This window comes from Protopterus annectens, chromosome 3.part0 (genome assembly GCF_019279795.1).
Source record: "Protopterus annectens isolate FY-2018-M chromosome 3.part0, PAN1.0, whole genome shotgun sequence".
Taxonomy (NCBI): Eukaryota; Metazoa; Chordata; order Ceratodontiformes; family Protopteridae; genus Protopterus; species Protopterus annectens.
This window is the reverse complement of record NC_056731.1, coordinates 447440735-447464193: the sequence shown is the minus strand read 5'-3', so window position 1 is coordinate 447464193 and position 23459 is coordinate 447440735. Positions and strand designations below refer to the sequence as shown.

The window sequence follows — 23459 nt, the reverse complement described above, 5'->3', positions numbered from 1 at the left end:
TCGGGCAACCCTTCAGGGCTGTTGCGTGGGCCGATCAGAGAAGGATTCTCTGGACCCAAAATTTCTCGGTGCCCCTCTGCCTCTAGGGCGGCGTCCTCCCTGTCCTCCTCTGCCACGGAAGGACTGGTTGTCCCGGAGCAGGTTGGGAATGTTGCGATTTCCGGAACCACATCTTCTTCTGTCCCTTTTGGTTCTTGGAAAAGGACCTCTGGGGAGCAGAGAAGCGGACTCCGATGCCAGACAACGTCTTCCCGTCCTTCTCGCTCTGGACAAGTGTCTCGTGAATGGTCTTGCCAAACAAAGCAGAACCATCAAAGGAAAGGGGGCATTCACAAAGGACGCCTTAAAGGGCTCCGCGAAGTCACAATGTCGGAGCCAGGCCTGGCGTCTCATAACTAGGCCCACTCCGCTAGCTCTAGCGGCTCCCTCAGTTGCGTGAGACAATAGCCGCATAGAGTTATTAGAAACAGATCTCAGAGTGGCCATACGAGTGGAGTACAATTGCTTGTCCTCCGCCGACATGGACTCCGGGGGCGAAGCAGCGTATTCTTAAATAAGATCACACTGCATCCTGATGACATGTGCCATGTAGTTCAGAGACCTAACGGAGAAGGTCGCTGAACTGAATACCCACTTTCCAAGGCGATCCATCAAGCGAGACTCCTTGTTCGGAGGATGGGCCGAGGGGCTCTCCTGAGCTAGTTCCCTCTTAGTGGCTGCCGCCATCAACATGGCATCTACAGGGGGAACCTTGCTCCAGTGGGGCCAGTCTGCAGGGGGGGGGGGCTCAAAATCCTATCTGGGCGGTTGGGAATAGGCTCCACAGTGTCCGGCTCCTTCCATGCCCTGGTGGTCACAAGGTCCACCAGGGAGTCGGCCGGAGGGAACACCCAAGAGGTACACGGACCTGCTTCAAATGCCTCCAGGAACACGGACTCGTTAAGGACTTGGGGGAGTCCACGTGCCTCCTCTTACACTTATGCTTGCGAGGCACTTCCTCGGGGGGCTGTCCGAGGAGGTCTCGCCAGCAATGTCCTGTTCCAAAGGAACAACCTGGGACATCGAAGCAGGCTGTCCCTGTGGCCGGGTGATGGAAGCCTGACCCAGCAGAGAGGGATTGCAGGGCGGAACCGAGACAAGGGCCGGGGGTCTGGATGCTCTCGACAGAGCCCTCTCCACTACATCGAAGGCCGAGGGGGAGCTGCTCTCCCTGGGCTCCGAGAGCCGGCTCCCACTCGGATCCGATGAAGGGATCGGAACCGGCGCCGAGACCGTCGGATCCGAGGGACCAGTGCGCTCCGACCTGGACGGAGCCGAAGGTACACTGAATCCCTTGGATCCGAAGCTCGGGCCACAGCTCCGAGAGGTCAGATCCGACGATGGAACCGATAGACTCGAGGGCAGGGTCGGATCTGAAGTACCCAGTACTGTCGGCACCGACCCACCCCCAGCTCCAACGCTGCCCAGCTCCAAGCGTTCCGAACCCAGGAAGCGGGTTGGAGAAGGAGCTATCGGAGCAAAAAAGGGTGTCGAGCTCCCCCCCAAAGGGGGGGGGGGGAGGCAGGAGCACTCCCATCTGCAGCTGGGCCTGGATGAACCTTCTCATCATCCGGTCCAAGTCTGCAGCAGACAGGCTGTAGGTGGATCTCGACGAGGCCACCGAGGCAGGCCTGGAGTGCCGCCTCGATGACCTCGACGGAGATCGGTTCTCCTCCTCCTCCGGTCCCGGCGAGAAGCAAGGTGATCGGAGCCGAGGAGGAGGAGACCTAGAAGCCATGGAGGGAGAAGCCCGCTTAGCTGGGGGGTCCGAAGCAGAGGCCTCGGCCCGCTGCTTGTGGTGCTTCTCCCTCCTGGCCTCCCTATCCTCCGGCGCTTTAGTGGGAGTTTGAATCCCGGCCGGAAGGGGGGCAGGACTGGCCACCACCACAGGCTGGGGAGGTGCCACGGGAGTAGCGGAGGCCGAAGCCGACTCCGGGGGCAAAAGTCCCACCAGGACCAACTTCGACCTCCGCTCTTTCAGTGTCCTGGGGTTGAACCCTGCACAAATCGTGCATCCTGAGGACAGGTGTTCAACCCCAAGGCACCGAACACACAGAGTGTGGCCATCCACCAGTGAAAGCTTATGGCCACACTCGGTGCACTTAGAAAAAATGGGCTTTGGGGCCTCCGACATTTTTCAATAAAGGAAAACTACACAAACACACCAGGCCCCAAAAACACAAGCAACACACACACACACTACCACCAGCGAGGGGAGGAAATACACTAAAAAAAGAATAAAATTAACAAAAGGGGATCCTAAACGCACACACTATTTAAGAAAAGAAAGATTTTCTACTTTAACAAGATTTTCTTAAGACTTATCTGAAAGTCGCCAGGAGCTCTGAAATCCAGCTGTCTCTTCTAAGAGGGGCAAACTAGATCTGAGGTCAATTGGGGTTGGCAGGGGATTATGGGTGAGGGGAGGAGCTAGGAGCTCAGATCCATAGCTGTATAAATAGTTGCCGGCTCGGATCCGATATCGGATCCAAGACCCACAGGTTGCTGACAAATGAAGTCCCTACTCCAGATCGAAAATTTCAGGAGTCGGCCAACTGGCACTTGCGAACTGCTTCTGCTTCGGGCACCGCACGGCAAGAAAGACTGATGTAATGGCGTCAGCTGCATGTTTTATACCCCTGATGACCTGACGTCGTGGAAGAAGGGACAGCAACCGACGCAGGACCCAAGACTTTGTTAATCAGGCTGACTGAGGGCTACCAGCAAACAGATAACCCAAATGTAATGACTGGAACACGAAGAACATCTAATCATTTCAAAACACTCACTAGTCAGTCCCTCGTTCCACTGCTAGTGCCAGGTATTTTACTGACTGTACCCATCAGCAAATCCAAAAACAGAGTCAGGTCTCATGCACCATTTTATCATTCCTTATATGTTTAACAGCATCAACAATGAAACATTTTCAATTTCAAGATCTTCCTTTCTGGTCTTGGCTAGTAAACCAAATTTAGCCCAACTGGCATCAACTACTCCTCATTCACCTCTTCACTTACATCACCACCACACAAAGCCTTACACTATGTTCCACCTACCAAAGCTGCCAGATCTCATATGTCCTTATTCTTACAAAGACTTTAAAGAATTACATTCAACAACCTTACATTTTGAAATTAACATTTAGCCTCGTGCATTTTCCCTCTTAATATTTATTTTCTAAAATTGCATCCATTTCCATATGACCAGCATCTTCAGTATCAATCATTATCACACTTATAGCACCGTCATAACTTATTAGCTTTCCACTCACATTTGCAATTGGCTTAAGAATTCAACATTGCTCATGCTTAACTACCCCTGTATTCGATATACAGCAAACACTCCAATAAGTTCTCAATAAAACACTGAATAGTTGCACTCAATTTCAGGCAACTGTTAGACATTACAGCTTACAGAGCTTCAATACAGAAACAAAATACTTTATGCTAAAATACTTAAGAAAATTAAATTTTTGCAACATGAGACTTTCAACTGATCTGCCACTGCCTTCCAGATTCTCTTCCTCTCTCCCTCTTTTCTTCTTAAACTTTTTTTGTATTTGTTCCATTAATTTTACTTCAATATGCTCCCATTCTTCCATTTTCCTCCTTCCAAACCCCAAGAGGTGCTTTAACGTATGCCTTCTACATTTTGATCTAGCCAATATTCTGGGAATCACCACTGCTTAGGGAGTCTCTTGTTCAACCAGATTTATGTTTATGCTTACTAGCACATGATCCTATACAATTAGGGGGTCATACTTCACTTCTACTTTATGATTGTGCTCTACTTTAATATAGTCCTTATCTACCCCTGACCACACCTATTTGTCTGTCCAAATATGTATATTCACTGTCCCTAGTTCTACATTCTCCTATTAGCCACATCACCCCAGTCAACAGAGGATCATAGGAAGTCACTTGGCTACTGGCCCTGAGGCCCTTACAAAACTATCCAAAAATTTAGCCCATGTTCCAACAAGTCAGCACCCTATGCCACTGTCCAGCAGGGACATAGGTGGAATCCCAGGGGTGTATTTTCTGTTCCCCATCAAGTTATCCAGGTTGCGCTTAAAAAGGCTTAATGAGGTACTCTGCTTTACGTGGAGAGGGAGTCTATTCCATAAAAGGGGGAGTCTCTGGGACACAAATCTGTCCCGCCAACAAGTCCCATTGCTGTCACAGACCAGGCTGAGGTCTCACGTGCAGGTTACTCGAGTGGAGCTTGACTTGCTAATATGCAACAGTCCCATCAGAGTGGGGTCTGAGATTGATTTGCATGCCACACAGAGGTCACCTCTAAGGAGTCTGTAAGAGACTGAGTAGAGGGACAGGGCTTTAAGCTTATCTGTGTAGGGTAGATGTTTGAGGCCCTGAACATAGGCTCTCAGGTTCATAGGCATTTACCAGGCTAACTACCACAAGGGCCTTTTTAAGCCTAGCCATGCATCCCAAACCTCTGACAAGTTCTGATACCCTTGAAAATTGTAAGCAGGGGTCTGGGAGATGAACCATTTACAAGTTACCTGTTTGCATTAGAGACATAGGTGCCAAACCAGGGATGAATTTCCGGTTTCTCATCCAATTGTCCAAGTTGCGCTTGTATTGGGTTAGGGAGGAAAACTGCTTCACATGGATGGGGAGCCTATTCCATAGATGGGTTAGTCTCCTGGATACATACCTATCTCTCCAGCAGGTCTTATTTATATCACAGGCAAGGTTTAAGTCTTTAGAATGGGTAATTCTGGTGCTGTTAGTGTGGTGGACATGCAGGAGGTCCATCAGAGTAGGGTCTGACAATGCCCTGTATGCCAGGCATAGATCTCCCCTCAAAAGACTGTAGGTGACAGCATACAGGGATACAGCCTTGAGGCGGTCTGCACAGGACATATATGAGGACATTCCAAGTTGTTGGATATGCCTGGTTAGGTACATACCAAAGGGGGCATTGTACTCAATGACAGGTCTGATGAATGCCAAATACAGTGGAACAATGACTTCCTTGGACTTGGATGCCATACCTTTGTTTATAAGTTCTGCAACACAGAATGAATTCCTTACCACTGTAGACACGTGATGATCAAATGTTAGATTACTATCTGTGTGTGTCCTTAAGTCCCTGACAACTGGGTCAACACTAAGGGGTGTGTTGTCAATATGATAGTTACCAGGGATGGATGACTTCCCAAAGGATACTATTATGCATTTCAGTTTAATCTATGGGTCTGACACCAATTGTTTGTCTGTGTCATCCCCTCCTGGAGAACATGTGTGTCAGTGTGAGATTCAATGATGGCTCCTAATTCGCAATCTGCAAATTTAGTCAGCCAGAGACCACTTGACATTGGCCTTGACTTCTGAGAAGTAAAAGCCAGAAAAGGAGCGGTCCAAGGACTGATCCCTGAGGGACTCTACTTGTGACTGGCCTCTTTGTTCCAAAGTTCTAATTCTAACTTCCTGGGTCCAGTCTGCGAGCCAGCTGGCTATCCACCGGGTGACATATGGGTTTGTACCTAACCTCTCATGTATGTTGGCAATGCCCGAGTGGGGTATTGTGTCAAATACCTTGGCCAGGTCAAGGTAGGCAGTGTGAACAATTCTGCCCTCATCCATTGCTTTGGTGATCTTCTCAAAGAAGTCCGCCAGGTTGAGAAGGCTTGATCTGCCCATGACTAAACCAAACTGGGTTCGGTCCACTGTCTGGAGGTTTACTATATGTCTACTGATCATCTGCATGACAATTCTTTCCATGGCTTTACATACAAGGCTAGCGAGACTTATGGTCTGTAGTTCCCAGGGTCTGTAGATGGCTCACCTTTGTGCAGAGGGATTACTGTTGTCTTTCTCCATTCATGAGGCATGAAGCCTGTTTGGAGGCTACAGTTAAATAGTAATTCCAGAGGCCCAGATAGGCCATGTTTCATACTATATAGAAGGCATCCTGGGATACTGTCTGGGCTCATTAATGCAGTGTTCTTAGTCTTCGCAAGAGCATTAAGGACCTGTTCCCTAGTGATACTAGGGGGAGTTATATTTGATATCTCCTGAGGGAAGGTTGAGGGGGAGAGAGGAGTAATGCTGGAGATGAATTTATCAGCCAAAAGGTTTGCTATATCTTCTGGCTCAATATAGGTGGCTCCATTTAAATGAGCTCTGCACACAATTCTGTATTGCCTTTGAGGTTGCGGACATAGCTAAAGAATGCTTTGTTATTGTCCTTGGCCTGGGAGGCCAAACATGCCTCAAATTTGGCTTCAGTAGACTATTTGCCCTCAGAGTTGTTGGTTTAGTTTGATGAGAGTGCTTTTATCCTGCTGGGTGCTCCACCTCCTAATTTTTGCCATGATTTTCTTCCTCCTGTTATACATCCGATTGCTTTTGTGATTCCACCAGGGTGGCTTGTTTTTTGAGTTACTTCTGTACTTATTCCTGGTGGTTACAGCTGCCTCTATGCAGCTATTAACATGCTTGTACAGGGTTTCTACGAACAGTTCTGCATAGGCAGAAGTGTTCTCAGGGTTTATGGGAGATTGAAATTTTGTCAGGTTCTCACATAATAGTAGGTGGATAGCCTTAAAATAGTTCCTAAATATTCTCGGTTTATCTGGGTGTCCAGGTTTTATTTTTACTTCAAAGGAGACCATTTTGTGGTCTGACCTTACCAGGGAAGGCATTACAGTAGGGGGTGTGCAGCACTCTCCCATATTCGTGAGGACCAGATCCAGTATGATTGCACCCCTGGTTGGTGTACTGATTATTTTGTCCAGGGAGTTCTTCATATATTGTCTTGGGAATCTACCCTCTTTGTCCACACTGATTCTTCTGGGCCCTTGTCCACATCCCATCTTCTAGTCACCAAGTTTCAGTCTCCCATTCATTTAATCCAATGTTAAACTTCTTCAGACAACACATACAGTTCATCACTTCCTTTGAATAACACCTAAAAACATTTAATTGGCTAAGACAATTATTTAGTGATACTTCCTTAAAAGCATTTTCAATGGAGAATTTGTCACTATTTATAAGAACACAAGACACCATCTCTACCATAATAAAGTTGAATTATAAATACATATACAACACATAAGTACACATTTCTTAAACTTCCTTGCAGTTTAAAATCTACTATTTACTCATATAGTTATACTAAAAAAAATTGCTATTCGATCTTTATAATTTCTTTCTTTCTAAAGCCTTTAATTTTAACACTGCAGAAACTGAGGTACGTTCATTTATACCTGGCCATGAGTCTGCTTGCAGCTGAAGCTGCCATTTTAATTCCTTTAATTCTAGTTGCAGTCCCATGGTTGTTTATTTGTAAAGTACATAGTCAATGACAATAAAGTAGAACTTATGGCTTGGAAATTACATAATATGTTTAGATAAGGCATTATTTATGTTCAATTTTCTTATGGCATATACATGCTCATAAATTCTTTGGCTAATTTTTCTCTCTGTTTTCCTATACAAAATGTGGTCATGAACTGCAATGTGCCAGGTAGACCACTGCTTTAGAGTTACAACTGCACTTTCCTTTTACCTCATACTTATAATATCTTACAGTGAAATTATCTGTTTCTCTTATTTTGTTACACCTTGTACATGCACCACATTTAAACGTTTCCACCTTTACTATTACAGGAAATAGCTTGTCCTTTCTTTAACAAATCTTTAAAGCTCAAGCCTTTTTTATATACAATGACTGGCTTGTCATCTACATGTTTGTCTAACATAAGGGTCATCTAACAAGATGGTCCAGTTTTTCTACAATATGGAAATTAAGAACTTGTGATCCACACAAAGTAGTAACTAAAGCTTTTGTATAGTCTGTTTTTTGACAGTGTGTGTCACATTACTCTCATTTCTATCTTGCATAGGAAAAAGGGAAGTTTCTTCCTCTGTTGCTAAACTAATAATTTGATCATTGCTACTTAAAATGGGTTTAAAAAAACTAATTCTTTTACTTTGTACTTCTTGAACTAAATCATCTAGTAGGTCTACTGGGTAGACTCGTTAAATGAACACAAGTCGTAATGTATTGCATTCATGAATGAAGTCTTCCATTTTAGAAACAATTCGAGCTGCCCTAACTCAGCTTTAACCACAGATTTTTTTCTCAGTTTTTTCCTCAGTTGCGGATGCAGGGAGGGATTATAGGTACTGGATTTCTTAAGCATAATATCCCGGCCCATGATGTTAGAACCAAACAAATGATGTAAATTAAGTTTACGTATAAATAATTTAACATCCAATATAGTATTAACTAAATTACTGCCCCTACTGGGTACAAATTTGAAACCCTTTGTAAACAAAGAAAACCAAGTCTCTGAAATAACTGAGTCACTATAATTGTATATATGATAACCATTCAGTGTATACATAAAATAATCTCCAATAGCAGTCACATCAATAGGACCAGAGGTTACCAGTCCTGTTGTTTGTTCCTCCTCCACCCTCTGGGTTGCCCCCCTCCCACCTGCCGAGGGGGTTGGGGACCCACATATGGATGGATCGACTGCTGATGGTATGATTGCTTGCGGAGGCGTTCTGATCTCCTGGGTAAAAAATCATCACTAACCTCATCAGTAGGATGGTAGGGTGATAAAGGGGGAAGGTGTTCCTGAACAGGGGACTGAGTTTCATTACCAGTAGGAAAATCTCTGGGGGCATGCTGAAAGGAAAAACCGCCCCTGACCTGGAGTGGATTAGGATACTGCCTGCCCTCCTGATATTCCTTGATGTCCCTATTGAGTTTCCTATATCTGCGGTTCAAAACAATATCACATTGTTTGTCTATTTGCTACCTAAGATCATAGTATTTTTGTTTTTCAACATCCATAGTGAACAACAAATCAGAAGTAACATTTTCATTAAATTTAAAAATGTCTTTTTGTAAGACCTTAATTTCAGTATCATTTCTCTTAATAATGGCCTTAATGCCAAAACCACATTCGTCAAATATTTTAATCAATTCTAAATGAAAGTCACTGCCTTTAATGACATTGTTCGGGAATTTATGTACCCGTAAACCTTTTGGAACAATGTGCTTGTGAAGACATTCATTCAAATATAAGTTATCAAGTTCTAAGGTCTTGTACCTGTATAAGGCATGTTCAAGAGACCGCATACTGTCAGAAAATGAAGAAGTCCCATCAGGATTACTCTCATGGCGTTCAGCAAACTGAAAAATGGGTTTGCAATTAACCCATTCCTTAAAAGTAGAAACAGGAGGTGCTGTGGAAGCATTGTCATTGTGGCCAGGAACAATAGGAGTACCCTCGGCAAAATCCCGAAGAACAGTTGGAGTGTTGAAAAAATTCGTAGAGTCCGTACTGTCTTGTACATCGGAAGAACGACCCAGTCCTTTCGGACAATCCTGTGCAGAAAAACCCATGGTCCTCGTAGTAAGAACTTTGAGAATTTCACGTTGTTCAACAAGTACAGATTGCAGACCTTGTCCCAACGGGGTGAGCAAGTTAACCAGTTGAGTGAGTTGTCCCGTGAGTTGGCGTGTGTCAGTAAGAGCTAACTGAACACCTTCTTCTGAAACGCCAGTAGCGGTTTGCCCCAAGCCTGCCTCCATAACAAACCAATACGAAAGAAACGTTGAAAAACTAACTCTCCACAACAAGAAGCAGCAAGCAGACCAGGAAAATCCACCAAGGGGTACGGCAGCCAAACTCACAATGAGGTACAACAAGGCTCGACTAGAGCTGAAAACACCACCTTCGAGAAAAAAGGAACTTGCACAGGAAAACCTTTTATTAACGCCACATATATCTCCACGTTTTCGTTGACCAAGCAACTTCATCAGATAAAAGTCAAACATTCCCCTGTTTATATACACATATAGATTAATTAATTGATTAATTGCTTATATAAATCAAACTCTCTTAAAGCAATAACAAAGTTAAAGACCATCTTGTTAGATGACCCTTATGTTAGACAACATGTAGACGACAAACCAGTCATTGTATATAAAAAAGGCTTGAGCTTTAAAGATTTGTTAAAGAAAGGACAAGCTATTGCCTATAATAATAAAGGTGGAATGTTTAAATGTGGTGCATGTACAAGGTGTAACAAAATAAGAGAAACAGATAATTTCACTATAAGATATTATAAGTATGAGGTAAAAGGAAAGTACAGTTGTAACTCTAAAGCAGTGTTTACCTGGCACACTGCAGTTCATGCACCTCATTTTATATAGGAAAACTGAGGAAAAAGATTAGCCAAAAGAATTGATGAGCATGAATATGCCATAAGAAAATTCAACATATATAATGCCTTATCTAAACATATTATGTAGTTTCCAAGCCATAAGTTCTTCATTGACCATGTACTTATAAATGACAAACAACCATGGGGACTGCAACTAGAATTAAAGGAATTAACATGGCAGCTTCAGCTGCAAGCAGATTCATGGCCAGGTATAAATGAATGTACCTCAGTTTCTGCAGTGTTAAAATTAAAGGCTTTAGAAAGAAAGAAATTATAAAGATCGACTAGCAAGGTTTTTTTAGTATAACTATACAAGTGAATATTTAGTAGATTTTAAACTACAAGGAAGTTTAAGAAATATGTACTTATAATTCAACTTTATTATGGTAGAGATGGTGTCTTATGTTCTTATAAATAGTGACAAATTCTCCATTGAAAATGCTTTTAAGGAAGTATCACTAAGTAATTGTCTTAACCACTTTAAATAATTGTCTTAGCCAATGAAATGTTTTTAGGTCTTATTTAAAGGAAGTGATTAACTGTATGTGCTGTCTGAAGAAGTTTAATATTGGATTAAAAGAAAGCGCTAACCATTTTTGGCTCGTATGAGGTTTTTTTACAGCTCGGTGCACTGATTTGTATGCATTTATTTAACTGCTGACAGACCGGTCTACAGTCTTTGTTGTTTTCATATACTTGCAACTGTATTTATGCATTTTCCACATTTCTTGCCCGCTCATCTGGTCCTTCACCTTATATTCTTTCTTTTGATTTTGGCACATTCAGTTGCTACCTGATTTTTATCTACGTCTTGTTTGATATCCATTTCTGCTTGATGTTGATATGCTTCTGCTAGACTAAGCAGAGAAGTTATTTTAGATTTATTCTCCGCATGTTTCAAATCTTTCACTACATTTGGGTCTTGTGAAGTCGGCAGATGTGAGTGCAGTCCCACAATTGCAGATCTATACATATAATCAATTTCAAGGAGGCCCATCACTCCTTCAGAACAAGGAATATACAATCCTGGTATGCACTGATCTGATTTTTATAAATCATTTGGTAAGCATGAAGCATCCTTCTTGTTTTCCAGTCTTATCTATCCAACACGTTTTGGGGCCAATCACTCCAAAACTGTAAGTTAGGACAAGAGCAGCAAACTGGTTTATAGTATGAATTTTGTTCCTAGATGTCAACGCTGTTTACAAGATTAATTAAAGTCTTCTAAAGTATTCCTAAGTTTTGTTCGCATTTGTTCATGTTTTAATGTTGATCTTTCATCAATTCCCAAATATTTATACATTCCCTGTTGCTCAAGGTCTTTTAGAGCACATTCTTGTCCCAAACTGATGTTTCCTCGCTGTTGCAGTTTTCCTGCTTTAAAGGTTGCTTTTGCACATTTATCAAGACCAAATGACATTCTTATATCATCTGAAAATGTTCGGACAACTTGCAGTTGTGCTTTCAGTTCCTTATCTGATGAGCTGTACAGCTGGTCTTTTCACTTTGTTTTCTAGGAGCTAAATTACAGCCATGGCCTAAGCTGTAAAAGTAGACAGCTTAATGGGTTAAGGGCAAGACAGAATAACAGTGGTGACAGAGAGTCACCCTGGAATATCCCCCTTTGAATGTTTATCCCTGGAGTAATAATTTGTCCGTTATCATAGCTTAATTGAAAAGTGGTCTGCCACTGTTTCATGGTCACTGTAATGTAGTTGATCAGTGTAAGGTACGTCTTATACATTTTTATGCACTCTTTTATCCATGAATATGAGATACTATCAAATGCTTTTTTATAGTCAATCCATGTCATACTTAGATTCTTCCCCTTTTTACAGTTCTCCACTATGACTTTATTTAACAAATGATCCTTGTCCCATATGGCTTTCCTTTACTGCACTTCTGTTTTACTGCCATAATTGAGATTTCTTCTAAATGACTATAAACTTTGTCGGCATCACTTCCAGTGTATCGTTTATACGTCGTTGGAAGGTAAGTTATTGGTCTACAGTTTTTAAGGTAAATTGCAGGTTCACTCAGGTAGGAGCATTGTTTTTCCTGTTGTTAGCCAGGATAGTGCTTTTTCAGGGTGTGCATATAAATTGTTCTTACTCGCAGCTAAATCTTCATGCAAAGACGTTAATACTGTTAACCAGAATTAGGTACTGCATCTGGGTCTGGGGTTTTCCAATTAGAGGCTTTTCTTAACTTTGTTTCAATCTCTCTGGCTATTACTTCATCCCATTTCATATCATGCACCTTTAAACTTCTTTTTCTTTCTTTTACTTCTATCCATTTAGCATCTTTGTTGTGTTCCACAACAGCTTCATAAAACTTCTCCAAAATGTATCTTTCTTCTTTTCTGGTGGTCTTTCAATTCCTTTTACCTCGTTTCCCAATTCTCTGTAAAACTTTTTTGGTCATCAATAAATTACTTATTTTGTACTTTTCCTTTATATTTGTCTGTGTATCTTCTAAGTTTTTCCGTCTGTGCTGAGATTTTTAGTTTACTTGTGATAGTGCATGATAGATCCTGGTCTGTTATAAAACTGTGCATTGCTTTTATTACGTCTACCTTTGTTAGATTTTTTGTTGATCTGTTCCCTCATCTATATTCTTATAACAGCAATACTTCTGGTATTAACCGATTTACAGTTTTCTCTATTCAATACTTCCATGATAGTATTTGATTTCTCCACTTCCTTTCCCTTACTACTCTGTGTTTTTGTGGTAGAACTTTATCAGTTATTAATTTAGCTACACAGTAATATATCCTTTTTACTTCTGTTATGTCACATGGATCTCTATGGATAGTCCTAATTACTGTATTCATTTGTTTTATCAAACTTCTCACTTTTTGGGTTTTAATGATCTTCTGCAGTCTATTTCTTTCATTGATTTTAATATATGTCTATCTTTATTAAATCAAGCAATTCTTCTCTTACCTCATTTTTTTCTAAACTGAGGGAACATTTTTTGTTTTCCATTTCCGGCGGGCATTCTGTAGAAAGTTCTATAGCACCTTCCTGTGGCACATTCTCTTCAATTTCATCTTGTGCCATCTGTTGCTCTGTCATATTGGGAACTCACTGGCCTATCACTCCTCAACATTGACTGCGTCATGAGTCCTGTTCCTTCCCTTGCTACCCAGCTTCAAGTGAACATTTATCCCGGTTTCCTGTGGAAGGCTCCAAAATATTTTCATATGGCACATGACCAACTGCTTTCTGTTCCACTGGTTTCCCCTTAATTTGGATATCCATTGCTCTATCCTGTTGTGGTGCTTTCTGAATTAGATTTTCCACACTGAATCCTACACTTCGCAGGTACTCCATAACATCAGTTTCTGTTTCTTTAACTTCTCCATTACTGACCTCCTTTTCTACTTTACCTCTTTGTCTTCTTATTTTTTGTAGTGTAAAGTTTTCCATGTCTGGATTCCTTTTGCCTGTACTTATCTTCAAATATCTTTGGTGCTGCTCTTTTTGTACTGGCTAGTTTTGTTTTCTCCTTTGCATAAAATAAATATTACACCATATTAAATCTCTTTCTTTCCCGTGCCCATATTTCTTCTTCAGATGTCTCCTGATCTTCTGTGCTTCTCCTTACTTTGGGGACTCGCTCCATTATGCTGTGATGTAACCTGTGCTAGACCTAGACCAAATCCTTCACATTGCAAGCACTCCATAACTTCAACTTCTATTTTTTTTAACTTCTACTTTACTAATCTTTTCTATATTCCCCCTCTTTGTGATATTTTTTATTGTGAAATTTTCCATATCTGGATGCCTTTTTTTTTTATACTTTCCAAAAATCTTCAGGTTTTGTTATTTATATTTTCGCACTTCTTCAGATGCTTCTTTTTCTAAACAGATCAAAGTTTCTTGATCTATAAACTGTTTTTCACAAATCTGTTGTATTACCGAATACAAAATTTTATTTGAACCTTCTGATAGTTTTTCTTGTGGAATTATTTTTCGTTCCTCCAATTTCTCTCAATCATTTTGTATATCTTGTGTCTGGAAATTCTGGGCTTTTTGCATAATAGTAACAATACAATTTCCTTCTTACCCTAAAAAGTCCACTTATTGGTCTTTATGGCTTTACTTTGGCCTATCAGTTTTTGTGATTTTTGTGGACTACTACTACTTCTACAATAGGGGGCTCCATCCTCCCTCTGGGCCTAGTCTGTCCCCATTGCAGGAATGTTTTCGTATTTTGAGGATTCCACACTGTCATCTTTTCCAGTCCTGGTGCCAGTGTGCTTACCAGGACTGGGCATTTTTTTATCCTGGGTCTTGTGCACCCAGATATCTTTTTTCATTTTTAATGTTCTTCTGTCCATGATATAATGCTATATAAATACAGTCTGTATTATATCAGTGTCATCTTGGTGAGATTTTGTGAAAAACAGGGTCTACACCTCATGAAGGTACTCACCAAGACTTCGGGATGAATTCAGTTTCAGCAATATTACCCTGTCTTGCTTGCTGACTTATCTCTCCATTCGGGCCCCCCATCACCTCTCCATTCGGGCCCCCCATCACCTCTCCATTCGAATGATGGGATGTTCTTGCCATATTGCTAGTGGGATGGAGTTCCAGGATTAAGAGAGGTAGTGGGAGATTAGCGATTTGCCAGCAGAACTGTTGGGTTTAGACACATGTAATAAATATTTGTCTGATGAACACAGTAGCCTGGAAGGGTTATATATTTACAAGAGAGCAGCACACGGGTGGGTTCTATTTGGAAGGTTGAAAGCGAATAGTGCTATTTTGTATTAACATTGCTTAAGTTTGTTTAGCAAAGTCACTTGGATGTTAAAGATGGGTGCAGAACGCATTAAGGTAGAGAAGAGGCAATGTGTCTTTGTACAGTGTCTGAGAGGAAGGATTTGGTTCTTATAGAATGTAGTTTTTGGTGTAATTTTTTCACCATATTTTTGATGTGTGTGCAAATTTTAGATTCTCATCTAGACAGAGGACTAGCAATTTAGTACTTGTGAAAAGTTAAATTTTTGTTTTGTTAGTTAAGGTAACCAAGAGGGAAGCTTTGTTGATTGTAAGCTGACTCATTCTCCTCCCCCTTCTTATTTCTCACTGGTTTTGGTGCTCTTTGCCTGCTTTTAACGGTTGGGTTCCTTTCTTGTCACCTCCATTTGCCCTACAGGGTTAAGTCACACTAGAAATCATTTATGCTCTGCTTCCTAAGCCTGCACTGCATCTTGCTAGGTCCCTTCCAGTTTACTACTAGGAGTTTTTTCTGCTCAGTGGTTTCCCATGTGTGTGTCTTAGTACCCTGGGTATCAGCCCTTTCTCACAGTTCTGTCCAGGGTGACCCGTCTCCTATTCATACAATCTTGTGTCTTCGATTACATTGCTGTGTCACTGCTACAGATTACATTTTACTCCCCTTCAAATATTTGATCTTAGATTCAAGTGCCTGAAACTTTAAAACCATGTGTTTTCTTTCTTTTTGGGCTGTAACATTCATTGGTTCCCCTTAATCATACTAATCCTGTGTATGGGTTATATCCACCCAAGCTGACTCTATACAGCCATTTATGCTATCTTTAAAATGTTTAACTGACAGTGCCAGTATGTTCTTTCCTTTGTTTCATTCACATTTTGCCTTCCCCCTTTTTTTTTTAATATAAAGTGAAGGAATAGATGATTATAGCAATAACCCACGCCTGGGTGTGGGTAATGCTGGATTTACCCACGGTTGGCGTGGTTTGGTCCCGAGGGCGAAGCCCGAGGGACCAAACAAAGCCAACCGTGGGTAAATACAGCATTACCCACACCCAGAAGTGGGTTATTGCTATCTATGACATTATTTAAGAAAAGAAACTATTACTTTTCTTAAATAATGGCATAGTATAATGCCTGTTTACTGCCCTTCCGCAGATGTCTGGCATCCGCGGCAGTACATCAGAGCTGTGGGCAAAAGCAACGGAGAAAGCAAGATCTCCGTTGCTTTTTTTTTTACTGTTTCGCTATGTTAAATGGGTTTAACATAGCGAGACAGTTTTAAAATAAGCAACGGAGATGTCTGTTGCTTATTTTAAAACTGTCTCGCTATGTTAAACCCATTTAACATAGCGAAAAAAAAGCAACGGAAATCTTGCTTTCTCCGTTGCTTTTTTTTTAAAACCTGTCTCGCTATGTTAAATGGGTTTAGCATAGCGAGACAGCTTTAAAATAAGCAACGGAGATCTCCGTTGCTTATTTTAAAGCTGTCTCGCTATGTTAAACCCATTTAACACAGCGAGACAGTGTTTTAAAAGTAGAGTTATACTAATGGAAAAAAGTCCGGGCGACCGGACCTTTTTCCATTAGTATAACTCGATTTACAATGTGCACGCTGGCCAATCAGCATGCACGTTTTGGGGGGGTCATGGTATAATAGTCCATAATTTGAAGTAGATCAGGACTTCAGCTTTCAACCTTACTGTTCACAGAGGGGCATGGGTTATTTACTTTCCTCTACAGTTATAACAAAATAATAGCCTTAAGAAACCGATATCTTCTATAGTTGGATCAATTTATTAACACTTGGTTATCCTCCAGTCTACCATGCTTCAGTCTATGTAATCCTTTCTGTCAGATAACTCACAGTTTGCTATCCACTTTATTGAGTCCTTCCTGTTTCTTTTCAATTATCTTCTCTCACCAACTCCAATTTGGACCTTCATCTGACTTCCTGTATTATGGACACTTTTTCCTTTAGTTGTTGTTTTATACCTTGGTCATGGACCGCATTTCTGATTTTTCCTCCCTAGGACTTGTTGTTTCTTTAGCCTTCCTCCTACTGCCTCTGGATCTACAAAGGTGCATAGCTTACCCAAATAAATATTTTCAAGGCTGCCAAATAAAGAGTTTACCATCTGAAAAACCATAGAGCCAGCACAAAGACTCTTCTTCTCTTCCTTGCTCCCACAGATCAGTCCTGATCAATGCATACTCTTGCTCCCACAGATCAGTCCTGATCAATGCATACTCTATTTACCATCTAACAGTTTCATACCTTGCTGCCACTGAACTTGACAATGACAGGTGTGGATTTCACTTTTTCACCATTCATAGGTCTACACACAGAGTGGTGCACTCTGATTTCAGTTCTTCTTCTGAGTTATTACTCCTTTTATGGAGCAGTTCTGTTAACTGCATTTTTACAATTTGTTCCTTCATATTTCTCAGGAAGACATACAATCTTGCCATTCTTATGGACCTAACCTCAAGATTTGTTAACCCTGCTTCTGCCCTCCAGTCTTGCCTCAGCTGATTCCAGGCAGGCTTTCAATTCGACATTTTCATGCATGACATGCTGGTTTGCTGCTGCATGTCCATTTAGTGCTTGGCCTATCTCAGCTAGACACTTTTTTTGCTACTCTTCTTCTTCTGGAAGGTCTGCTCTACCTCCTTATTTCTTTCCAGTTCATGGTTAATGTCACTGGCTCAACAACTTATGCTTTTCTACTTGTTTGCCCTTTTCACTTTGCTGATTTCTCCTGTTGTTTTAAGACACTGTGCACTCCACAGATGAAGTCCACATTGACATTACTGATTACAACACTAAGTTAACTGATTAGAGTGCTAAAGAGGGCTATGTTTTGAGTTCTGCTGCCAATATTGGAAGATCCTCCAATCAGCAGTATGTGTTTTATGCCAATTAGACAAAATGCTACTGCGAAATTATACTAAAACAACTGGTATGCATGCAGTTTTAAAAAGAAGCACTTTTAAGATGTTAATCCCCATGCAAAGGGACCTTCAGCTGTAACATTATCTAATGTAGAAAAAAAGTTCAAACTTCTACAAAATGAACTTACATTTAAAGCAGCTTCTCCACACTTTTCAATAGCAGCTAAACCTTGATTATGAATATGAGTTTCTAGAAGTTTTTTCAGCTCTCCAAGGCCATCCTGAATGCGTGAAACAAGATTGTACATTCTTCCCAAGTCTGCAGATAAACATCATAGGTAAAAGTTCATAAACAGAAGAGTAAATACAATCTGTAGATGTAAAAGATAACTGAAAGTACAGTTGTGTACACTTACTATAAGTGTAGATGTTCGAGTGTATTCACTGCTGCGGTCATCACATGTGGGTTAGCCCTGCTGGGTAGCCCTCGGCCGGCCCGAGTACCAGAGTAAAGGTTTCCCTCCTGCATTGCTTGTTCTGCGAGTGTGGCTGAAGTCAGGTCGTCAAGGCTATAAAGGGAGACAGCTGACGCCATTACATCAGTTTTTCTTGCCCCCAAAAGTGTTGGAGCCCCAGAGAATATATATATACAACAGTCAAGAAAAAGGGGGTAGAGGTGGGAGGGAAAAAGGACTGCAACAGTGAATACAGTCCAACATCTACATTTATGGTAAGTGTACACAACTGAACTATGTTCTTCTTGTTTCACTGTTGCAGTCATCACCTGTGAGAAAACTCCCAAAGCAGAGAAGTGGGTGGAGGAAAGTTGCACAATTATGGGGATGCTAGCATGCCCTACAGGACTGCAGATGCAAATCCTGCCCTGGTCTTGGAGAAAGTAGTCAGCTGGTAGTGCTTGGTGAAAGTGTGGATAGATGTCCAAGTAGCAGCTTCCAGAATTTCCTTGGTAGAAACCGCCCTCAGAAAGGCTGTGGTGGTAGAGGCGATCTTGTGGAATGGGATCTGACAGTTTTGGGAGGACTCTTTCCATGGAAGGTATAGCAGAAATGTGTGCAATGAGAGATCCATCTGGGAATGGTCTCCTTGGTAATGGGTTCCCCCTCTGCCAAGGGTGAATGAATCCAGGAGTTGGTCAGTTTTCCTTATTGATTTGGTCCTGTCATGGTAAAATCTCAACTGTCTGTGCACATCCAAAGTATGCAGAATTCTCTCCCATCTATTTGTTGGTGTATGGCCTAATTGTGGGTTACATAAGAGACCACCTTGGGGATGAAGGAGGGGTTGGTTCTTAGGCAGACCCTGTCCGCGTGGAAGATGATGAAGGGCTCAGTGGCCATAAGAGCATGGAGCTCAGACACCCTCCTAGCAGAAGTGATGACTAGCAAAAGGGCAGTCTTCCAAGAGAGGTATCTGAGATTTGCTGAGGAAGCTGGCTCGAAAGGGGGAAGAGTCAGCTTTTCCAGGACAATTTTTAGATCCCAGGCTGGTGCAGGATGGGCCTTCTTGGCGGTCTGATGTGAGCCACAACTCTGAGGAACTGCTTCAAGAGGTGGTGGGAGAATAAAGGCTGATTCGCCTGCACATAAGCTGAGACAGCTGAGGCATGAGTCTTGCTAGAGGAATAAGACAAACCCTTATGGAGGAGCTATGCCAGGTAGTTCAAAACCAGGGGTAAAGAGGCTTTAATGCTAGGGGTGTTCCTAGTAGCACACCAGCATGTGAATCTCTTCCATTTAGAGGAATAAGATTTTCTGGTGCTGGGTCTGCGAGCCTTCTTAATAATGTCTAACACCTGAATGCTGAGAGCTGCAGTTTTAACTGTCTTTGAGGAATCAGTCATGTTGTTAGCTTGAGTGTGGCAAGGCCTGGGTGCAGGAGCTTCCCTCTCGGAGGTCTGCGGTGGAAGGCAGGGTAAAGGGAGGGTGCATGCTTATGCTGAGGAGCATGGGGGTACCAGTGCTGCCTTGGCCAGTCGGGGGCAGCTATCAAGATAGCCTTTGGTCATTTTTCTCTGATCTTGAGCAGAACCCTGGGAATCACAGAAGTGGGGGAAAGGGCCAGTGGAAGGAGAGGGCGTCCAACCTCCGGGCTTCTGGGTGAAACTGTCTTGAGCAGAACTTGGCCAGTTGACAGTTCTGACGGCTGGCGAAAAGGTCTATGTTTGGCTCAGCCCAGATACAGGTGATCTGTAAGAAGGTCTCTCTGTGCAACTTTACTCATGGGGGTTCAAGATCTGGCTGCTTACGTGATCTGCCAGGGTGTTTTGCTTCCCTGGGAGGTATTAAGCTAAGAGATGCAGTCCTAGATTTGATGTTTTCTGCCAGATTTCCTTGGCAAGACGACACAGGGCGTAGGAAAGAGTGCCCCCCGTTTGCTGATGTACCACATGACAGTGGTGTTGTCTGCCTTGATTAGGAGTACCCCTGGTGACAGATGCACTTGTAAGGTTAGGATAGCTCTGTGCACTGCCAACATTTCTTTCAAACTGTGTAGACCTATAACTTCCTGCTACCAAAAGGCCTGGGTTTGTAGAGTTCCAGTGTGGGCACCCCAGGCAATGTCTGAGACGTCCGTGATCAAGGTCTGCTTGTGTGGGCGAAGGACAAAACAAAGTCCCTTGTTCAGGGAGCAAGCCTGGGCCCACCAGAGGAATTCCTTCTTTAAGCAAGGAATTAGTGATATTAAGGTGCTCCAGAGTCTGAGAGAGTTGGCACCAGAGGTTTCTTAGGTACCACTGCAGTTTCAGCATATGCAATCTGGCAAGGGGTACCAGCAGGATGCATGAGGCCATGTATCCCAGGGCTTGTAATATTTTCCTGGCTGTAAGGTGGGTCTTCTGTGCCAGCTGTTGGAAGTAGGACTGCAGAGGGGTCTGTTTTTGGGGGGTTAAGAAGGTCATTTGCTTGGATGTGTCTAGCAGAGTGCCCAGGAAGGTAATCCTTCGAATGGGTAGCAGCTGGGATTTCTCCACGTTTATGGTGAACCTCAGTGAGGTCAGTATTGTCTTCACAAAGGAGAGGTCCTGAAGGAGCTTTTCCTTGGTTTCTGCCTGAATGAGGCAGTCGTCTAGATAGGGGTAAATGTGTATGGTTCTCTGTCTGCAGTAAGCAATGACTAGAGCCAAACACTTTGTAAAGACTCTGGGAGCAGTGGAAAAGCCAAAGGGCAGTGGAGATAATTGGACGTACTGGGGCCCTGCTCTGATCCTGCAGGACTCTCTGGTAGGAATATGCAGGTAGATATCCTTCAGGTCTAGGGTCACTAGCCAGGCTTGAGGTAGAAGCATAAGCAGTAGTTTTTGTAGTGTCAACATTTTGAACTTTGGAACCAGAAGGGACAGATTCAGGGTAGAGTAGTCTAGGATAGGGCACCATGAGGCCTCTTTTCTGGGAACCAGGAACAGGCTTGCGTAAAATCCCTTCCCAGTCTGCTCCTTGGGCACGGGTTCTACAGCACCCTAGGCGTAACATTATTGGATCTAAAAAATAGCTTCTGCTGTCTGGTTTGCAGGGACGTTTGGGCAACCTGATCTCCTTGTTTTTTCTTTGAAATAGAATCTGTACTCTCTGGTAACAATTTTTATGACCCATAGATCTAAGGTGATGGCCTGTCAGTTTTCTAAGAAGAGGGAATGTCTTCCTCCTAGCTTGTCTGGAGACCTGGGGGACATAGGGGAGGGTTCATAGGCAGGTACTAGGCTATTAGCCCTAGGGCCTATATAAGCCTAGCCAAAAAGGTACCCTGGCTTTCGCCACCCAAGAAAATTATTTTCCTGTGCCCCTATCGAGCAGAGCCACAGAAGTGACAGTGGGGTGAATTTCCTATTTCCCATCCAATCATCAAGATTTTTCTTGAAGAGTGCTAATGAGGAGCTCTGTTTGACATAGATAGGTAGTCTGTTCCGGAGTATGGGAAGTCTCTGGGACAGGAATCTATCCTTCCAGCATGTTCTGTTTATTGTGGTGACAAGGTTTAGGTCCCTAGAGCGTGTAGCTCGGAGGGATTGGGATTTCTTTAAATGGAGCATGTCCAACCACTCTGGGTTTGACATAGCTGTGTATGTTAGGCAGAGAACGCCCTGAGTAGACGATATGCGACAGAGTAAAGCTGGAGTTTTTTGAGAAGGTCTGCGTAGGGCATCTGTTTGAGGCCAGTAATCCTCTTTGTGAGGTATTTCTGTGGCCTTTCCAGTTGCTGTAGATGTCTTGCGAGGTACATACCAATAGGGGTGTTGTACTCCATATTGGGTCTAATGAGTGAGGAGTAGAGGGGAACAATTACCTCTTTTTCTGGATGAGAAACCTTTTATGATGAGGTGAGCCACATAGAAGGATTTCCTGACCACTGTGGCGATGTGATTATCAAAGGAGAGACTACTGTCCACCTGTGTCCCAAGGTCTTTCATCATACTTTCGGCATTAAGTAGACTACCACTTATGTAGTAGTTCATGGGTACAGAGTTTTTACCAAAGGGGATGAGACAATACACTTTCTGGCATTGAGCTTCAGGCCATGGCTTTGACACCAGGCATCTGTCTCAGCGAGGCCCTTTTGTAGTATGTCCACATCGTTAGAAGAGTTTTGATTATGGCTCCTAGTTTGCAGTCATCTGCAAACTTTGTTAGCCAAAGACCTTCTGTGTTAGCCTGTACTTCAGAGAAGTAGATACCAAACAGGAGAGGACCCAGGACTGAACCATGTAGTACTCCACTTGCCACTGGTCTGAATTCAGATTTGGAGTCTGCTACTTTCACAGTATGGGCTCTGTCCGTGAGCTAGTTGGCAACCCATCTTGTAATATAGGGATTTATACATAGTTTAGTGAGCTTATCTATAATTCCAGAGTGGGGGATGGTGTCAAAGCCTTGGTGAGATCTAGAAGCTGTGTGAACCACCTTACCCCCACCAATGATTTTGGTGACTGCTTCAAAGAAGTCAATCAGGTTTAGGAGACATGATCTGCCTTTTACAAATCCGAACCGGGTAGGGTCCAGAGTTTGGAGATTACCAATGTCTTTGTTTATGAGTTCCAAGATGATACGTTCCATGGCCTTGCAGACCAGACTCGTCAGGCTAATGGTGCGGTAGTTCCCGGGGTCCATCGTGGCTCCCCCTTTGTGGAGTGGGATAACCATCGAGGTGCGCCATTCAGTGGGCACAAAGCCTGAGGTGAGGCTATGATTGAACATGGTACTTAGGTAGGGTGCCAGTTCATTCTGTAGTTCGTGTAGAACGCAGCCTGGGATATTGTCATTTCCCATGGATGCCGTGTTCTTGGCTTTGGAGAATGTTTTTTTTTACCTGTGCAGCCATGCCTTTGCATTCTTCCGGTACAGAGATGGGCCCTCTAGGGGGTGAGAGGGGGGTAAAGTTAACACTGAACCTATCTGCCAGGATGTTGGCAATATCAGTTGGTTCTCTATATTTAGTGCCACTGTGCTGTAACTCAGAGCAGATCTGAGTGTTGCCATTGAGATTCTTGACATAGCTATAGAATGCTTTGTGGTTGTCTTTAGAGTCAGTGGCAATTTTGTTTTCA

General features: G+C 42.8%; 1 protein-coding gene across 2 annotated transcripts in view; it reads right to left on the bottom strand.

Moving 5' to 3' along the window:
- Positions 1-23459, bottom strand: part of CUL1 (cullin 1) — a 3347782-nt gene that overhangs the window by 2048464 nt on the left and 1275859 nt on the right. For both annotated transcript variants that reach the window (XM_044064870.1, XM_044064871.1), the window contains exon 9: positions 18088-18218. In XM_044064870.1, the coding sequence (XP_043920805.1) occupies positions 18088-18218 (131 nt within the window). The remainder of the gene's footprint in view (positions 1-18087; positions 18219-23459) is intronic.